The 16,565-nt window shown below is 39.1% G+C and overlaps 1 protein-coding gene across 2 annotated transcripts in view; it reads left to right on the top strand.

Moving 5' to 3' along the window:
* Positions 1-16,565, top strand: part of USH2A (usherin) — a 502,972-nt gene that overhangs the window by 402,931 nt on the left and 83,476 nt on the right. For both annotated transcript variants that reach the window (XM_087963894.1, XM_087963886.1), the window contains exons 54-56: positions 9,082-9,189; positions 12,297-12,480; positions 13,964-14,121. In XM_087963894.1, coding sequence (XP_087820020.1) covers positions 9,082-9,189; positions 12,297-12,480; positions 13,964-14,121 — 450 coding nt within the window. The remainder of the gene's footprint in view (positions 1-9,081; positions 9,190-12,296; positions 12,481-13,963; positions 14,122-16,565) is intronic.

Below are 16,565 nucleotides of genomic sequence, written 5' to 3'. Positions count from 1 at the left end.
AATAATCCCCACTTCAAATGTTATCAGTTCCATGATGAAGTGAGCTTAAGTGCGCCACTATTCCTCTGACTTCCTTTCTCTGACTGGAATAATATTGCTTAATCTCATCTGAATGTTCTTAGGGTTTACTGCATAATGCATATGAGATATTTTGTATTCATCTTCATCATGATCATCACCATCACTTGTATTAAAACTCACTATTGGTTTTATACAATAGGAACCTTCTCAGTCATGGAATATAGTTATGTAAATTAGAATGTTCATCTCTAAAATGATACACAAGTTAGCATGAAATTGGTTGAGGCAGGTGATTTTTGTTCCTTATATACTTATTGTGTAAGGAAAAGCTCTACACAAGAGAAGGTTGCTATACAAATCTGTTAGAGATGGCATGTTGAATTCTGCCATTCAGTTTCCCAAGTTTCCTTGAAAAGAGCCCTTTGTTTGAATGCATAATTGTTTGGCTAATAATTGCATAGGAAAAAGAATGCTTAAAACACAAGCGGATTGAGCCTTTACGTAAGCAGAACTCTTCTTAGATGTTGAATATTTTCAGCAAGGATGCAGAATTAAGACTTTTAAAGCTTCTTCCAGGCTAATGTATCTCTAATACAATTTCTCAAGTTCTCGTGTCCAAAATTTTAATGCGGGAATTATTATAAACTGTATGCATGTACTGAGGCTTGTAAACAGAACACAACAAAATCATGATCCAGACTTGTTATGCCTATGTTTTAATATCATAATAAATAGCAAAAACAGGATGCTTATTATCCCTGATGTATTTAGTGCAATACGCACTTCTTTGCCTGCCTTTTGTTTTTGTTTCTCTCTCTCTCTCTCTATGGTATACTTGCTGTCAATCAATCTTGCTTCATAATAAATGTTTCTTTTTAGTGGTGAATTAAATGATTCCCTTTAGGAACAATTGAAATTACCTATTGCTAGAATAATCTGTCCAATAGCAAAATATTGAGTATTTGGCTTCTATATTTTTCTCTTTTTAATTCTAGCATTTATGAATATAATACAGAGATAATTCTCTCCCTTCTTCTGTTCTAGTTAATAATTGACTCCTGTCTATACTCTTGACTCCTATCTTGAGTTTTCATTTTTTTAAAGTTTCCTCTTCAATTTACAAGCAATATATATTCCCAGTGACTGTTTATTTGCTGTTATTCTTTTATTTATTTATTAATTTATTTGATTTGTCAATCCTTACAATATAATAGGTGTAAGAATAAACATGAGTAAGTATACAGGAAATAGGTACAAATAAAAATGGTCTGTTGGAAACAGCTGAGAGCTCTACAACCATTTTGAGAAAGGAAAAGGGGAGCAACTGTGAGGTTGCCATCTAACTAGTTTCAGACAAAGTGCTACGCCCTACAATTTTCTTCTCTTTCTTGTTGTAGAATTGCATTGGTTTTTTTTTCTTAAAGTAGTTGCAATGCAAAGATAAGACAGAGCTGGATCCCTCAGTACAAAAACAAAGAAGGAAGGGAAGAATAGAATGAGGACAGAAGTCTACTAGCAGTTTTGGAGATCATAATAAAGAAAATCAAGAAGCTTTCCTTTCTTGATAACTGCTTTTTGAAACATATGCATAAGAAAGAATAGATATCTACATATTTATAAATCAGTTTTCAAAGGTTATGTTGAATTTTGCAGTGTTTTATGTAGAGAAATGCTGAGGCATGTTCACAAGGAACAATAGGAGGTTATTGTGAATTTAGGGTATAGAAATAGGAGAAGACTTTCTAAAATTGGTACTGAATGGCAAAAGAGAATGCATTTGGGAATAGACGCTAACAGACATTTAATGACTATAAAATAAATAGTTCTACTTTAAAAATCAGTTAGATCCATTCCCTAAAATTGGAGACATGCAGGTCTATGTACAAAAGCTAAACCTATCTATTTTATGGAATTGGTAAATAGTTAAAAGTAGTGGCAGCTGTTGTGTGAATTTAAAAAGGGCAAGAAAAATAACAGACACTTGGCTGTCACTAAATGAAACATGAGAAACTAGAGGAGTGGTATATTTTTAGGAAAAAAAATTAGCACTGGAAACTCTTTTGGCTCCCGGCTCTGCTTGTGGTTTCTTAGAGGCAATAAGCTGAAATACTTATTATCACCTTTGGAAAATCATGTGTGCTTCCAAAAAAATGAAGTTATATCACTTTATGATATGTGAAGATTAAGTTCTCTGAATTGGCCAGAATTTAGCACCAAAAACCTGACAAAAGAAGAACTGGGATGACATGATAGCAGTATTCCAATATTTGAGGTGCTGACACAAAGAAGAGGAGGTCAAATATTCTCCAAATTACCAGAGGGCAGGACAAGAAACAATGGTTGGAAACCAATCAAGGAGAGAAGCAACTTGGAATTAAGGAGAAACTTTCTAACAGTGAGGCCAATTAGCCAGTGGAACAGCTTTGCCTTCAGAAATCTGGGTGCTCCATCACTGGAGGTTTTTAAGAAAAGCCTGGATAGCCACTTGTGTGAAATGGTATAGGGCAGTGGTTACCAACCTTTTGGACCTCAGGGACCACCAAACTCATAATTTTATATCCCAGAGACCACTAACTGGTTCTGTGGGTGTGGCCTAATTTGTGGGTGTGGCTTGGTGGTCATGTGACTGGCTGGGCATGGCTTGTATGTAAATATTATAAATATTTATATAAATATTGAATTTTTTATAAAAAAAGAGCAACTTTTACCCAAAATCAGGCAAAGCAGGCAGGCAGATTGAGTTGCTCACAGAATTGCAGATTCATTCAGAAATCTATCTATCTGCCATTGGCTAGCTCAGTCTTGTCACATAAAATTTCCTTGCAAGCAAACTCACAAAATTAACTCACAACACACCATGTATGTAAATATTGAATTTTTTTATTTAAAAAAAGAGCAACTTTTACCCAAAATCAGGCAAAGCAGGCAGGCAGATTAAGTTGCTCACAGAATCATTCAGTGATATATCTATCTACCATCGGCTAGCTCAGTCTCTCAAATTTGCTTGCCGGGAATCTGCACTGAATAATAGAACCTTCAGTCCTAAAGGAGGTTTGGTTATGCTTAAAAACAGAGCCGAAGATCTAAAAGACTAGCTAGAAAGCAATAAATCCAACCATTTCCTGCTTCCCAGCTAATCTGAATCTCCTGGCAAAGCAGAACAGATGATAGTCAGAAAAAGGAAAAATAGCAATTTAGCAGGCAAGTTTGCAGGGTGAGTGGGCGGGGAGGGTTCTTGCAGGCCATGTGGGCCGCACAGCCTTGTGTTTCTGCGCAGCCTGGAATAATTGCTTTGCGGGGGGTGCTCTGGGGGTGAAATTTCTCTGCAGTCCACCAAAATTTTCACATGGCCCACCAGTGGGCCGTGGCCCATGGGTTGGTGACTGCTAGTATAGGGTCTCCTGCTTGAACAGGGGGCTGGACTCCAAGGCCCCTTCCAGCTCTATTCCGTTCCATTCCGTTCCGTTCTGTTCTGTTCTGTTCATTTCCAACCCTTCTCTCCTAAGAAACAGAATCATCCAGTGTGTCAGGATTATCTGCTCCTTCCTGTAATGTAATTCTTGGAGAAAATGGGGGAAATCTTATTCATGTTTGTCTCTAACTTCAGCCACTATTTGCTTCAGTCTTCTCTGATTCAATTACTTGGAAGGAAAGGTGGTTCTCATCTGATTTATTATTGAAGAAAAAGAATATTTTGGATTACTTCTGTTGTGAATCAATAAAAGTAACTAAACCTAAATGCAAAGCAGGTTTTGGAAGCCTGCACACTTGATTGGTCCTTAAACAACGAACAAGGATTGGTCCATAACAAGCCCCTGATTGGCCAAATTTAGGACACTTCTTATTGGTTATTAGTTGAACTTGCACTTATTATTGGTTAATAGGGTAGCAGCCAACCCTATAAAAGGGTTACTGCTGCCCATAGCCTTGCTCTGTTCTGTTCTATCTACTGTTATTAAAGAGTTGAAGTCACTGGTCAGATGTCTGGTCTCCATTATTCTCCAAACTTAACACTGGCGACGAGGATGGGATTCGGAGACCGAAGAGCTGACTGATCTACAGAGCAACCAACAGAGCACGTGGGCGAACACGCACTATCAATGGCAACATGGCCAGCGGTGCCGCACCACCCGCTCCATTCGACCCAGAAACCGAAGACTGGGAGTCGTACATGGATAGGTTCCAGATGTTTCTGGAGACCAACAATTTGAAAGACGCAACAACCAGCAAAAAGAGCTATATTTCTAACCCACTGCGGGCCTACCGTGTTTAAAATGGCAAAATCACTTGCCAAACCAGCCGAAGTAAAAGCGATGGACTGGGACGTCCTCGAGCCTTTGCTACGGGCCCACTACGCGCCCACTGTGCCAACCTTAGTCAGAAGACACAAATATTACCAGAGGGACCAGCGGAAAGGCGAAAGCCTTGCCAACTACGTCGCAGACCTCCGCAACCTTGGAGGCCTCTGCGGATTCTCTGACTTAGAAGAAGCCCTCCGAGACCGCCTAGTTCTGGGCCTAGAAGACGGCACGATCCAGAGCAAAATCATGGCTAAGGGGGACATCAGCCTCACCGATGCCCTTAAAGCCACTGCAGCGGAGGTGACCAAAAAGTCGGCAGCCCGAATGCGCCACACCAGCGTATCGCTACGTCAACTCGCCAAAGATACCTCGCCTCGCTCAGAGAGACACCGGTATCGACTCACCACGAAGACCTAGAATCCCCATCAGAAAGCGATGAGGAAGAGGTCAACCGACTCGAACGGAACGAGACCAGTTCACACAACACTCATCTCGACCTTGTGCAGGATGTGGGGTGAATCACCCACGATCCAGCTGCAAATTCCTCGACGCACTCTGCCGCGTTTGCGGAAAAGAGGTCACATCGCAAAGGTTTGCAGAAGCAAACAAAACTCCAACTCCAAACCCGACAGGCCGAATGCCAGCCTTCAGAATTCTTCGGCACACCCGAAACAAACTGAATCACCAATGGGGAAGCCACTCCTACAGAAACAAACCGTCCACCACTTCCACCAGGCGGAAGAAGCCAGGCGGGAAGAGACCCACCAGACAATTACCATAGGCCACGCTACATCCCTTGATGCCGGGAAAATCAGAGTAAAGGTCGCTATCGAAAACAAACCTTGTGTAATGGAGGTGGACTCAGGATCATCCCTCTCGATGGTGTCCTGGAAGACGCTTCAACAGCTCATCCCGACGATTCGCCGCCAAGACCTCAACCCTCAAAGGGTTATACTCAAAGATTACCAGGGTAACCAAATTCCCGTTGTCGGGTCCCGCCGATTCCAGGTCTCTTTCAAGGACCGCACCGTCGCACTGCCACTGACTGTCGTGGACCGTGACCGGCCTAGTCTTTTAGGCCTTCAATGGTTCAGACCGCTTGGAATCACTGTAGCCGGAGTCCACCGTGCTGAGAGCAACGATTGGGAGGAATCCTCGTGCAAGAATTCCAAGACGTTTCGCGAACGGACTAGGCAAGTACAAGGGGACCCCGATCTCATTTAACTTGAACCCTGAGGTAGCACCCATCCGCCTTAAGCGCGTCGGGTGCCGTTCGCCCTGAAACCTAAAATCGATGAACAACTCGATAAGCTAATAGAACAGGGCGTGCTGGAACCCACCGACCACGCCCGGTGGGAAACCCCAATAGTGACGCCTATCAAGCCTGATGGGTCACTGAGAATTTGTGGAGACTACCGGGCCACCCTAAACCACGCACTTCAGCAAAGTGCGATCCAGTGCCGGTAGTGCAACACCTGCTCCATTCCCTGGGCGGCGGGAAAGTTTTCACTAAATTAGACCTAGCGCAGGCGTATCAACAATTGCCTGTAGATCCGGCCACCGCGGAGGCGCAAACTATCGTCACGCATAGGGCGCATTTAAATGCAACCGGCTCCAGTTCGGGGTGAGCGTCGCTCCAGGAATTTTTCAGAGCTTAATGGAAAGGCTGTTACAAGGAATAAGAGGGGTCGTACCGTATTTCGACGATGTACTCATCGCCGCCCTAACAGAGACATTCTAGAAAAAGCGACTCGAGTGGTTTTACAAAGGTTCCAAACGCAGGCCTCAAAGTTAAAAAAAATAAATGCCAGTTATGTACCGAAAGGGTGGAGTTTTTGGGATACCTCCTGGACAGTCAAGGAATCCATCCCACTGAGGACAAATTAAAGGCAATTAAGAAGGCCCCCACTCCAAGGAACAAGGCAGATCTACAGGCGTTCCTTGGACTTATCAATTTTATAACGTCTTTTTACCCAATAAAGCAACGGTAGCTGAACCATTACATAGACTCTTAGACAAAAAGCAACGTGGGTTTGGGGACAACGTGAACAATCGCTTTCCAACAAGTAAAGAAATTGCTAACTTCTGATTCTGTACTTATGCAGTACAACGAGACTCTGCCGTTAACTATTACTTGTGACGCCTCACCTTTTGGGGTTGGAGCAATCCTGGCCCACGTATTACCGAATGGAGCAGAAGCTCCCGTCGCGTTTTTTCACGAACTTTAGCTAAAGCTGAAAGAAATTATAGTCAGCTGGATAAAGAAGCTTTAGCTATTATGGCTGCAGTTAAAAGATTTCATGAATATGTGTATGGGCGTGCGTTTACAATAATTACTGATCATAAACCACTACTGGGGATTATTGCGGGTAATAAACCAACCCCGTATATATTATCCCCAGAATGACCCGCTGGTCTGAATTCTTGGCAGCGTACAACTACACCTTGCAACACCACCCGGGAAATCAATTATCCACGCTGATGCATTGAGCAGAACACCGCTTCCAGAATCGGTTGAAGATCCAGCCCCAACCATCACAACGTTGCAATTTGAGACTCTACACGCGCCGCCATTGACGGCGAGAGACGTGCCCTTGAGACAAAACGAGATCCGGTCCTGCAACACATCCTACGCTGGGTTGAGCGTGGTTGGCCAACAGAACAACTATCACCTGAATGGGCGCCTTTCAAAGCCCGCCAAACCGAACTGTTTTCTCAAAAGGGCTGCATCTTGTGGGGCGATAGAGTCGTAATCCTGGGCAAACTGCAACGAACTGTTTTAGCGGTATTGCACAACGGACATCCGGGCATCGTGCGGATGAAAGCACTCGCACGGAGCTACGCCTGGTGGCCGGGAATCGACAAAAGAATCGAGGCCTGGGTCGCTACTTGTCAACGTTGCCAAGGCGTCAGCAACGCCCCACCTAAAGCAAGCCCAACCGAATGGGAAACTCCGAGGGGACCATGGTCCCGTATTCATATTGACTTTGGGGCCTACAAAAGGGCACACTTTCCTTATTACAGTCGACGCCTATTCAAATTGGCTCAAGATCCATCGAATGAACACAACTACAACGGACTCAGTTATCAACAAATTAAACAGGTTATTTGCCACACATGGTTTTCCCGGACGTTCTCGTCTCGGATAACAGCCCACAGTTCACAGCATTACCATTTGAACAATATCTTGCTGACCGGGGCATCCGCCATGCTTTAACCTCGCCCGCGCACCCTGCGGCGAACGGACGTGCAGAGCGCATGGTACAGTTTGTAAAAAGACCCTCCACAAAATGGAATTCGGAAACATCGATGAGAAAATCAATCGAATTTTATTGTTGCAGCACATCACGCCCACAGCGTTACCAACAAAACGCCCGCCGAACTTCTTATGGGCGGAAACTACGATCGCACCTCGACCGGCTCCACCCCGCATACGCACCGAAAAGCCTTTCGGCTCCAGCAGCAAATGCCGGGAATTTAAGGTAGGCGATTTAATCTTTGCCAAAAACTTCTCCGGCGACCCTTTATGGATACCCGCAACCGTTACCCACCTCACAGGGCCTAAATCTTACCGCCTGCTAACAGATGATGGGAGGGTGTGGAAACGCCACATAGACCAACTCCGTTCGAGATTACCACCCAGCGCCCATGGCTCCCGGGTTCACCAACTGAGGGGGAGGAAATATCGAGGAAATTGACTTTCGATATGACGGATAGCAGGCCAACGGAAACCCTACGGCCCAGCAAGTACCGGGAATTGAAGCGGGAGGGAGTTGACTTTTCCATGGGACTTGAACACGGGGAAACCGAACTGCGAAACCCCGAAGAAACACTGATTGACGGAGACAACCATACGAAAGCAGCACGGAATCACCGTGCAGCGAAACGGAACTTAATAGAGATCATCCAAACGCCCCACCGGAACCGGACTTTAGGACAAACCCGGTGGAGCCACGGAAATCATCCAGACAGACCAAACGGCCTGTCTATCTTGAAGATTTTGTTACAGCTCCCCTCAAACGGAACCCAAGGGGAGGGGTGTTGTGAATCAATAAAAGTAACTAAACCTAAATGCAAAGCAGGTTTTGGAAGCCTGCACACTTGATTGGTCCTTAAACAACAAACAAGGATTGGTCCATAACAAGCCCCTGATTGGCCAAATTTAGGACACTTCTTATTGGTTATTAGTTGAACTTGATGCACTTATTATTGGTTAATAGGGTAGCAGCCAACCCTATAAAAGGGTTACTGCTGCCCATAGCCTTGCTCTGTTCTGTTCTATCTACTGTTATTAAAGAGTTGAAGTCACTGGTCAGATGTCTGGTCTCCATTATTCTCCAAACTTAACAACTTCACTCGTTTTCAGCACTCTCTATGATCCCTGATATCCAAGTTAATAATGATGTGTGTATAGTTTGTGTTAAACATGCAGATGATGATGATGATATCCATTTAGTCGAATCTGACTCTTGGTGATTCTATGGGCCAGTTCTCTCTATATCTTCCAATCTTGTACTGTTTCTTTGAGTTTTTCTATGCTCTGGCTGGTGTCAGCTTTGATAATATCCAGCCCCCATGTATTTTGATGGCCTGGTTTCCGGTTACCATTGAATATTCAAGATATCTGAATAAACAGTTATATGCAATTAAAAAATGCAATGAATGTAAATGTTTTGGGTTAAGTATATTCTATTTTCTCTTTCGTAGAACTTTAAACTAAAAAACATCTGAAGGTTTCACCTTTTTTATATTTATTTAGATCTTCAGCCTTATGAAAACTACAATTTCACACTCACAGCATGTACATTTGCTGGTTGTACTACCAGTCAGACAACTTCAGGTAGAACATTGCAAGCTGCTCCTCAAGGTAAAGACTAATTTATTAACATTTAAACCATTTATGTATGAGAACCTACACTCAGGGCACTATATCTAGGCACTGATTTTAAACAAAAACAACTCTTCAATTCCTTATTTGTTTAGTCAAAGAGGAATTGTGTTCAAATGGACCTAAGCAGAAAAATTGAAGAAAAAATGGAATGGCAACCCAAGGTAAATAAAAAAAAATGTTTAGAGAACACCTGCCTAACACTCTTAGTCCTAAGGCACCTAGACGTATTTGGGAGTTGGACAATCTATAAATTAAATGAAAGACAGAAAGACAGGAAGGAACGAAGGAAGTTGCAGTAGAAGTGAACACACAGATGCAGACACTTAGAAATAAACCTTATTTATAGACCATTTAAAAGAGACAATTAAAAAGCTAAGAAGGAAGACAAAAGACCAGAATAGCAACCAACAACCATGTAAGTAGAGATTAACAACAGACAAACTATCAAGCAGAAAGCAATACCCTAATCAAACAACTACCAAGGACAAACCACACCCACACCAAGACTGCAAAGGAGCAAACCCCATACTCACTAGCATTGATGATATTACCTAGTCAGGTAATGAAACATCTGGAAAGAAAGAAAGAAAAAAATGTAAAGGATTCCCTAAGTGTAAGTCTCCAGACCTCCATGTAATATTATAGGCAAGGGAAAGATCTCAAGCCCTTTTGTCAATTAATTTGATTTTCAGCAATTTCTTTACCCACATAACTCTGAATAGTGCACTTTGTCAGTGTAATTGTGTATATGTGTTAGTACTAATTAAAGGGAATGCATTGAATGATGTGAGTGATGAAACAAGGAGTGAAAAAATTTCATATATGCAACCAATCTCTCATAAATTGAAACTATGGAATGAGGCCTAACTTTTGTCAGCCACTCCCTTTAAAGCACTTATTTTAGATTTTCTTTTTATTGTTTTTGTAACCTTCATTCCAAAATCAAGATATAAAAACTACAAATGGCTAACTATATTCCCAGACAATTGATATTTATGAAATGCTACTAACCGCGTCCTCTGATCCATGTTAAAATAAAATATGCTGAGACATAAGCTAAAACTGTCATATATCTAGTCAATCTGGTTAGTTTTGTAAAATGTGCTAATGAACTGGACAAGAACCAATACGTTTAATTTTAGCTCATGCAAAACAGGCTGTTGTTTATGTCTGCCTGGACTGTGGGCAGGGGAGCGCTAAAGAACTATATTTTTCCTAAAACAAGTAGAGGTTGGACATACCTTGTAAAGCATTACTAACATAAGCTGCATCTGTGGCACAAGACAAATTCTCCTGGTGTACAGTGGTAGCATTTTGTGTAATTAAAGCTAAGTGAGCTGCCTTGTCGTCAAAACCACAAATCCTCAAATTTTATTTTATTTTTTATTTATTTATTTATTTATTTTTGTCAATTGCTTACAAGATAATAGGTATAAATAAAAACATAGTTATGAATACATGGATACATATAAGAAAAAAAATAAAAGAAACAAAAGGACAGGGATGGTAGGCACGTTGATGCGCTTATGCACACCCCCTACAGACCTCTTAGGAAAGAGGTGAGGTCAATAGTAGAAGTCTAAGGTTAAAGTTTTGGGGGTTTGGGGAAGAAATCACAGAGTCAGGTAGAGTATTCCAGACATTGACCACTCTGTTGCTGAAGTCGTATTTCCTGCAATCAAGTTTGGTGCGATTAACCTTGAGTTTGTATCTATTGTGTGCTCTTGTGTTGTTATGGTTGAAGCTGAAGTATTCATTGACAGGTAGGACATTGCAATGTATGATTTTATATACTATACTTAGATCGGACCGAAGGCGGCATAGTTCTAGATTTTCTAGGTCTAGAATTTCTAGTGGTGGCATAAGGTATTCTGCAATGAATAGAGGAGTGGAGAACTCTTCTTGTGAACTATTTCTGGACTTTCTCAACTGTGTTAATATCAGATACGTAATGTGGGTTCCAGACTGATGAGCTGTATTCGAGTATTGGTCTAGCAAATGTTTTGTATGCTCTAGTTATTAGTGTAATATTACCAGAGAAAAAGCTACGTAAGATTAGGTTAACAACTCTTAATGCCTTTTTGGCTATGTAGTTACAGTGGGCTCTAGCACTTAGGTCATTAGAGATGAGTACTCCAAGATCCTTTACAGAGTTTGGATCATCAATAAGGTCTTGACTATTCAGCCTGTATTTTATTTTCTGATTTTTTTTTGCCAATATGTAGGACAGAGCATTTATTTGTTGAGATTTGAAGTTGCTATTTGTTTGACCATTCTGATACATAGTCAAGATCTTTTTAAAGGGTAGCAGTATTGTCTGTGGTGTTGAATAGCTTTACATCATCAGCAAAGAGAATGCAGTTGCTCTTGATATGATCACAGAGGTCATTTATGTAGAGTATGAAGAGAGTTGGTCCTAGAACACTGCCTTGGGGGACACCACTGTTGACAGGTACAGAATTTGATAGGACTTTCATACTACAGCAGACTATTTTTATTTGGAAATGTAAAATGTCTTTTAGTGATGGTTCAGAAAGATACAACTGCAAGCCTGTTAATTAGGACATCATATTTTGGTAATTTTTATAGTGTGTGTGTGTGTGTGTGTGTTGCCATGTACACTAAGATCCTCAAAATGTGGTCTTATTTTGCCCCTTTTTTCTGAGGCATGCAAATGTTATGAGTGGAAAAGGCTTATTCAGTAGTGATCCATGATTTTGAACTCTCTCCTAAGCAAACTTCATCTAGTTATGATGTTATTTAATAACTAATTAAGCAATTATTTTTATTTTTTCTGGAATGATAATCTTTTGTATATTGATTGATTGATGATTAGTGAATTTTGTATTGCTATATAGCTCTTTTATATTGTGTACTTTAGTTATAGTTTAGTATTATCTGAAGGAAGTGAAATATAATTTTGAGGTTGAAGTTGTATAAGTGAAATGTATTTACTAAAAAAATTAGTAACTCTAAAGATGAATCATAAATGAGCTTAGATTTTTTTATGTGTTAACATATTTTAATACATTTATAAAACTAAATATATTATTATAAACACAGTTTTGCTAATGTAATTACAGGAGTATGGTCACAACCTCGTCATATTACCGTAAGCTCTAAAATAGTAGAATTGTATTGGGATGAGCCAGAAAAAAACAATGGAATTGTCATTCAATATAGATTATTTTGTAATGGAGAAGAGATTTTCAATGGTGGTGGAGAAAATATGAATTTCACTCATTCTGCCATGCAACCAAATGACAGGTAAAATGTCCCTTATTTGAGAAAGGATGTTGTTTAATTTTTTATAATATATATTGATATATCATACTTTAACCTACATTGGGGCTTAACCCAAGGATTATGCAGAGATGTAGATTTGGTGGGCAGGTTACCATTTGGAACACACCTGGACAGGCATTTAGCACCCATTGGGATCACCTTAAATGAAATATGTCCTTTCCAAGCATCTGGTACCTGCTGTAGATGGCAACCACACAAGCCCAGGAAAAAAGAACAGTTTTAAGAGCTTCCAGTTGGGGCTACTTGCATGCCCCAAATAACATTAAGCTTTTGAATCAGGATGTCTGCACAGCCTAAATTGTTGGCCCCAACATGAATGTCTCATGTAAATTAACATTGTAATCAAAATTACACTGAATACAATTCCCCACGAACTTCACATAAAGATACCTATCTGGATTGTGGAAAATATGTTGTATAGGTAACTAATAATTAGCCCGTTGGGCCTTCCAGAACAGCTTTCACCTAACCACAACTAGGTTAAGCCAAGTCTAGAATTTCTAGAATTACATTTCAGTGTGTGCATTTATTGCCATGATATGGAAGTGGGTTTCTGCTAGGATTTATATTCCTAGTCTAATCTATAGCCTGCAGGGCCAAAGTGGTTCTTTATTCACATGTTAAACCATAACCTGATCCTGCCGAGTTTCTAGATTAGCCAGGGCTGGCTAGCTATTTCCATCCATTGTGATTACCAATTAATCATATCTATCATATTATAATATTTTTAATTAAGCCATGCAAATGTTCAGCCATACAGTCATACCACTGCTGCTGATTTATGTCTATAAATATGTTGTTTTGTCAATCCAGCTACAGCTTCTATGAGTAGATAGGGTTTTGATTCAGAAACCCATTTTAAAAAATAGTGCATGAAATAAAGGAAAGACGAAATGGTGGCATAGATTATGGAAGGTTTTTTTTTCCTTACGTGTATTCATAGGAAGTACAATTTAGTACAATAAGCTTGTTAGATACTGATTTGTAAGATTTACGCCCCATCTTTCATATAGGAGCATAAATGTCAGTATGAATAATGTTTCCTTCTCCAGTTGTTTTCCCCTACAACAACCCTGTGAGATAGTTTGATCTGAGAGATTATGAGTAAAGTCCCTCGGGCAGAATAGCTTTTTAGCAGGTCTCCTTGATCCTTGTCTACCTTACACTATACATATGCATGTTGGCCAAAGAATAAGTACTTATTTCAAGCACCTGCTCTTAATGCATAACTACAAAATAGATGAACTAGGCTTTCTGTGGAGTGAGAGAGGGAGAGAAAGAGAGAGTCACATGACATTCATATAAATGGTGGACATTACATTGTGTTGGAATATGATAAATATAATGAATGCTAAAAGAATTGTAAAATACCTTTATATTCTCGGCTTTGTTTCCTCTTCTCCTTTCTCTCCCCCCCCTCCAACACCTTCATATGTATTTATAGATATGTTTACCAGCTAGAAGCCAGTACATGGGGTGGTAGCAATATCAGTGAAAAATATATTGTCCAGACACCAGCAACAACACCGGAGGAGATTCACATACCATATAATATCACAGTAATCAATGCATATTCCATATTTGTAGCATGGAACATTCCTGGTAAGCATATGTATTAGTATTCAGAAGCTCATAGATAACTTATGTATCTGTTTCAGTTATTTATTATTTCCTCTGCTTGGTTCCCATTATAGAAAGAGGCAGACGTGAAAGTTGTATTGATGCAAGGATGCATCCTAAGGCAGATATTAGGAAAAGTTATCAATTCCATATAACAGCAATAGACAACCACCTTTTGGATTTTTCTACTTTAGGCATCAAAATAATTTAATAATAATAATAATAAGTCATCTGTAATAATAATAAGTATTATTAATCAATATTAATTATTATTAATTAAATTAATAATAATTAATTAAATATTATTAATTAATATTAATAAGTCATCTGTAACAGATGATAAACTAATTAATGAAATAATTAAGCAATAAAATAAATTATACTCTGTTCAAATATAAAAAGTGCCGTATTATGGATTAAATTTAATGATGGACATTGAGTTATACTAGTAGCTTTAGCTTTAGTCTGTTTTGGTTTTAATTAACTAATTTATTAAAATTGGTTTCAGGACAGGGTGAAACAATATTCTTTTTGTTTCCTGTTCTATTGAATACAATGTGTATTCAGTCATTATGACCACAAATTAAATACAGACCAACAAAAGTTCAGAAAGAAAGGTAAAATAAATCCTAGGTTCTTTGTAATGAGAACTAGCATTGCATGATGATGAAAATAGATAGGAGGGAGGGAGAGAGAGAGAGAAATATGCTTATAAGTGATATTGTTATTTATTTTAAAAAGTAATGTTGATATATAACAAATTAGCTTGTTTATAATTTAGGTTTAAAAAGGTTTATTCACTTCTGTTATAAAAATATTCAAATATATTGATATATATAGCTAAAACATAATAACCATTTTAATATTCAGTATTTATCCCAAATTATTTAAAATATTAAAATATTTACATCTTGCACAAAGGTCACCAGATGAGAAGATAATATAAAACATTAAATAAAAAGTTACCAAGTAAATATTTACCTGCATGCTTGGAATAATAAATATTACTGTATGTCCATTGAATCAATTCTTAATAGATCTATAATATCCTGAGCTGTCAATCTTTTAGTTTTCAGAAGCACAAAATCCATTATAGAAATGCTATAATATATGAAGAAGATTAAAATCTTAAATTAAACTCACTCCCCTCCACCCGTACTGCCTAAAAGGATTTAAAAACCCAGGAGAAGGTGGATGAATTTGACTTATAATCTACAGCTGATTTCATTGGAAAGTGTCCTATACACTGTCTCACTTTTGATAACCAGTTTCTGTGAAAGCTTTGAATATTCACTCTTAACAGTCCAATCCCTGAGCAGATCTGGACCTAGCGAAAGTGATTCTGTGTGGAATTTTTTATGTGATCAGATTGTTTACACAAAGAATTTTTAATTAAAAATAGGCAACCAGACATATCCTGCAAACATTATGATGATTTCAAGCTATATAGAATATTCTGGTACCATTTGCCAGACATCTGAATTAACACAGTCTTTATATGGTAATCTTGGTCAAAAGGGAAAGCTAAGTTCTTTAGGATCAGAATAAAAACCTCCCTCTGTTCTTTCCTTTCCTTTTTATCTGTTTGAATTGATATGTTTTAAAACTTAAAGATGAGAAATTACAGTAGATTCTCACAGTTTAGTGCACATTGCCATGGGGGGAAGTGAATGTAAAATATCTGATGCTAGGGATATGGAAACAGATAATTACAGTCAGCTGTCATCTTTTGTTTTCTTTTATGCACTTCCTGGGGTGCCTGACAAAGCCACAGATGTGGACACTATAGGATCCTGGTTTGATCCAAGATTTTTCTATACTTAGACACGTTAATAACATTTGAGACAGAAACTTGCCCATCACTTTAAAAGGACAGTCCTATTACCAGCATTTTTCGAAGGGAAGTGATGAGAAAGATTGATAAGAAACTCTTGCTTAGAAATTAATGTCCTGAGTAAGAACAGCATAATTCACTCACACACCAAGAATTTATTGACGTGTGAAACAGCTGATAGCCATGTGTAGTTGTAAAGCTTGTGTGGATTCCCTGAAACACTGAACAATGTTGTAAAAGAAGAAATTACTCATAATTATTATTTTAGGTTAAAAGAAGAACTTACTCATAAACTTACTCATAAGAACTTGTTCATAATTTCAATTTTGGCATCAATTTCTCCCTGTCTAGCATATCCCTTTGTCTGATGAAGTGTGTAATAAATATTGCACCTCCTACCAGGTGTGATAGGTGAGGGCACCTGTCATCCACCTACAAACCTGTAAATCATTAATTAAAATACAAAGGTTTATTCTTGTAGTTTTGCAAATGATTTGTGTGGATGGATATATGTGCATGTATTTTAGGTACCTGCTTTTTGCTATATTGATAATTTACTGAATAATCTGATGGAGATGGTTGAGAACCATAG

Source organism: Notechis scutatus, chromosome 1 (genome assembly GCF_049901735.1).
Source record: "Notechis scutatus isolate UNSWTSFEM ecotype Mainland chromosome 1, rNotScu1.2, whole genome shotgun sequence".
Taxonomy (NCBI): domain Eukaryota; kingdom Metazoa; phylum Chordata; class Lepidosauria; order Squamata; family Elapidae; genus Notechis; species Notechis scutatus.
This window is presented reverse-complemented; position numbering and strand designations above follow the sequence as displayed.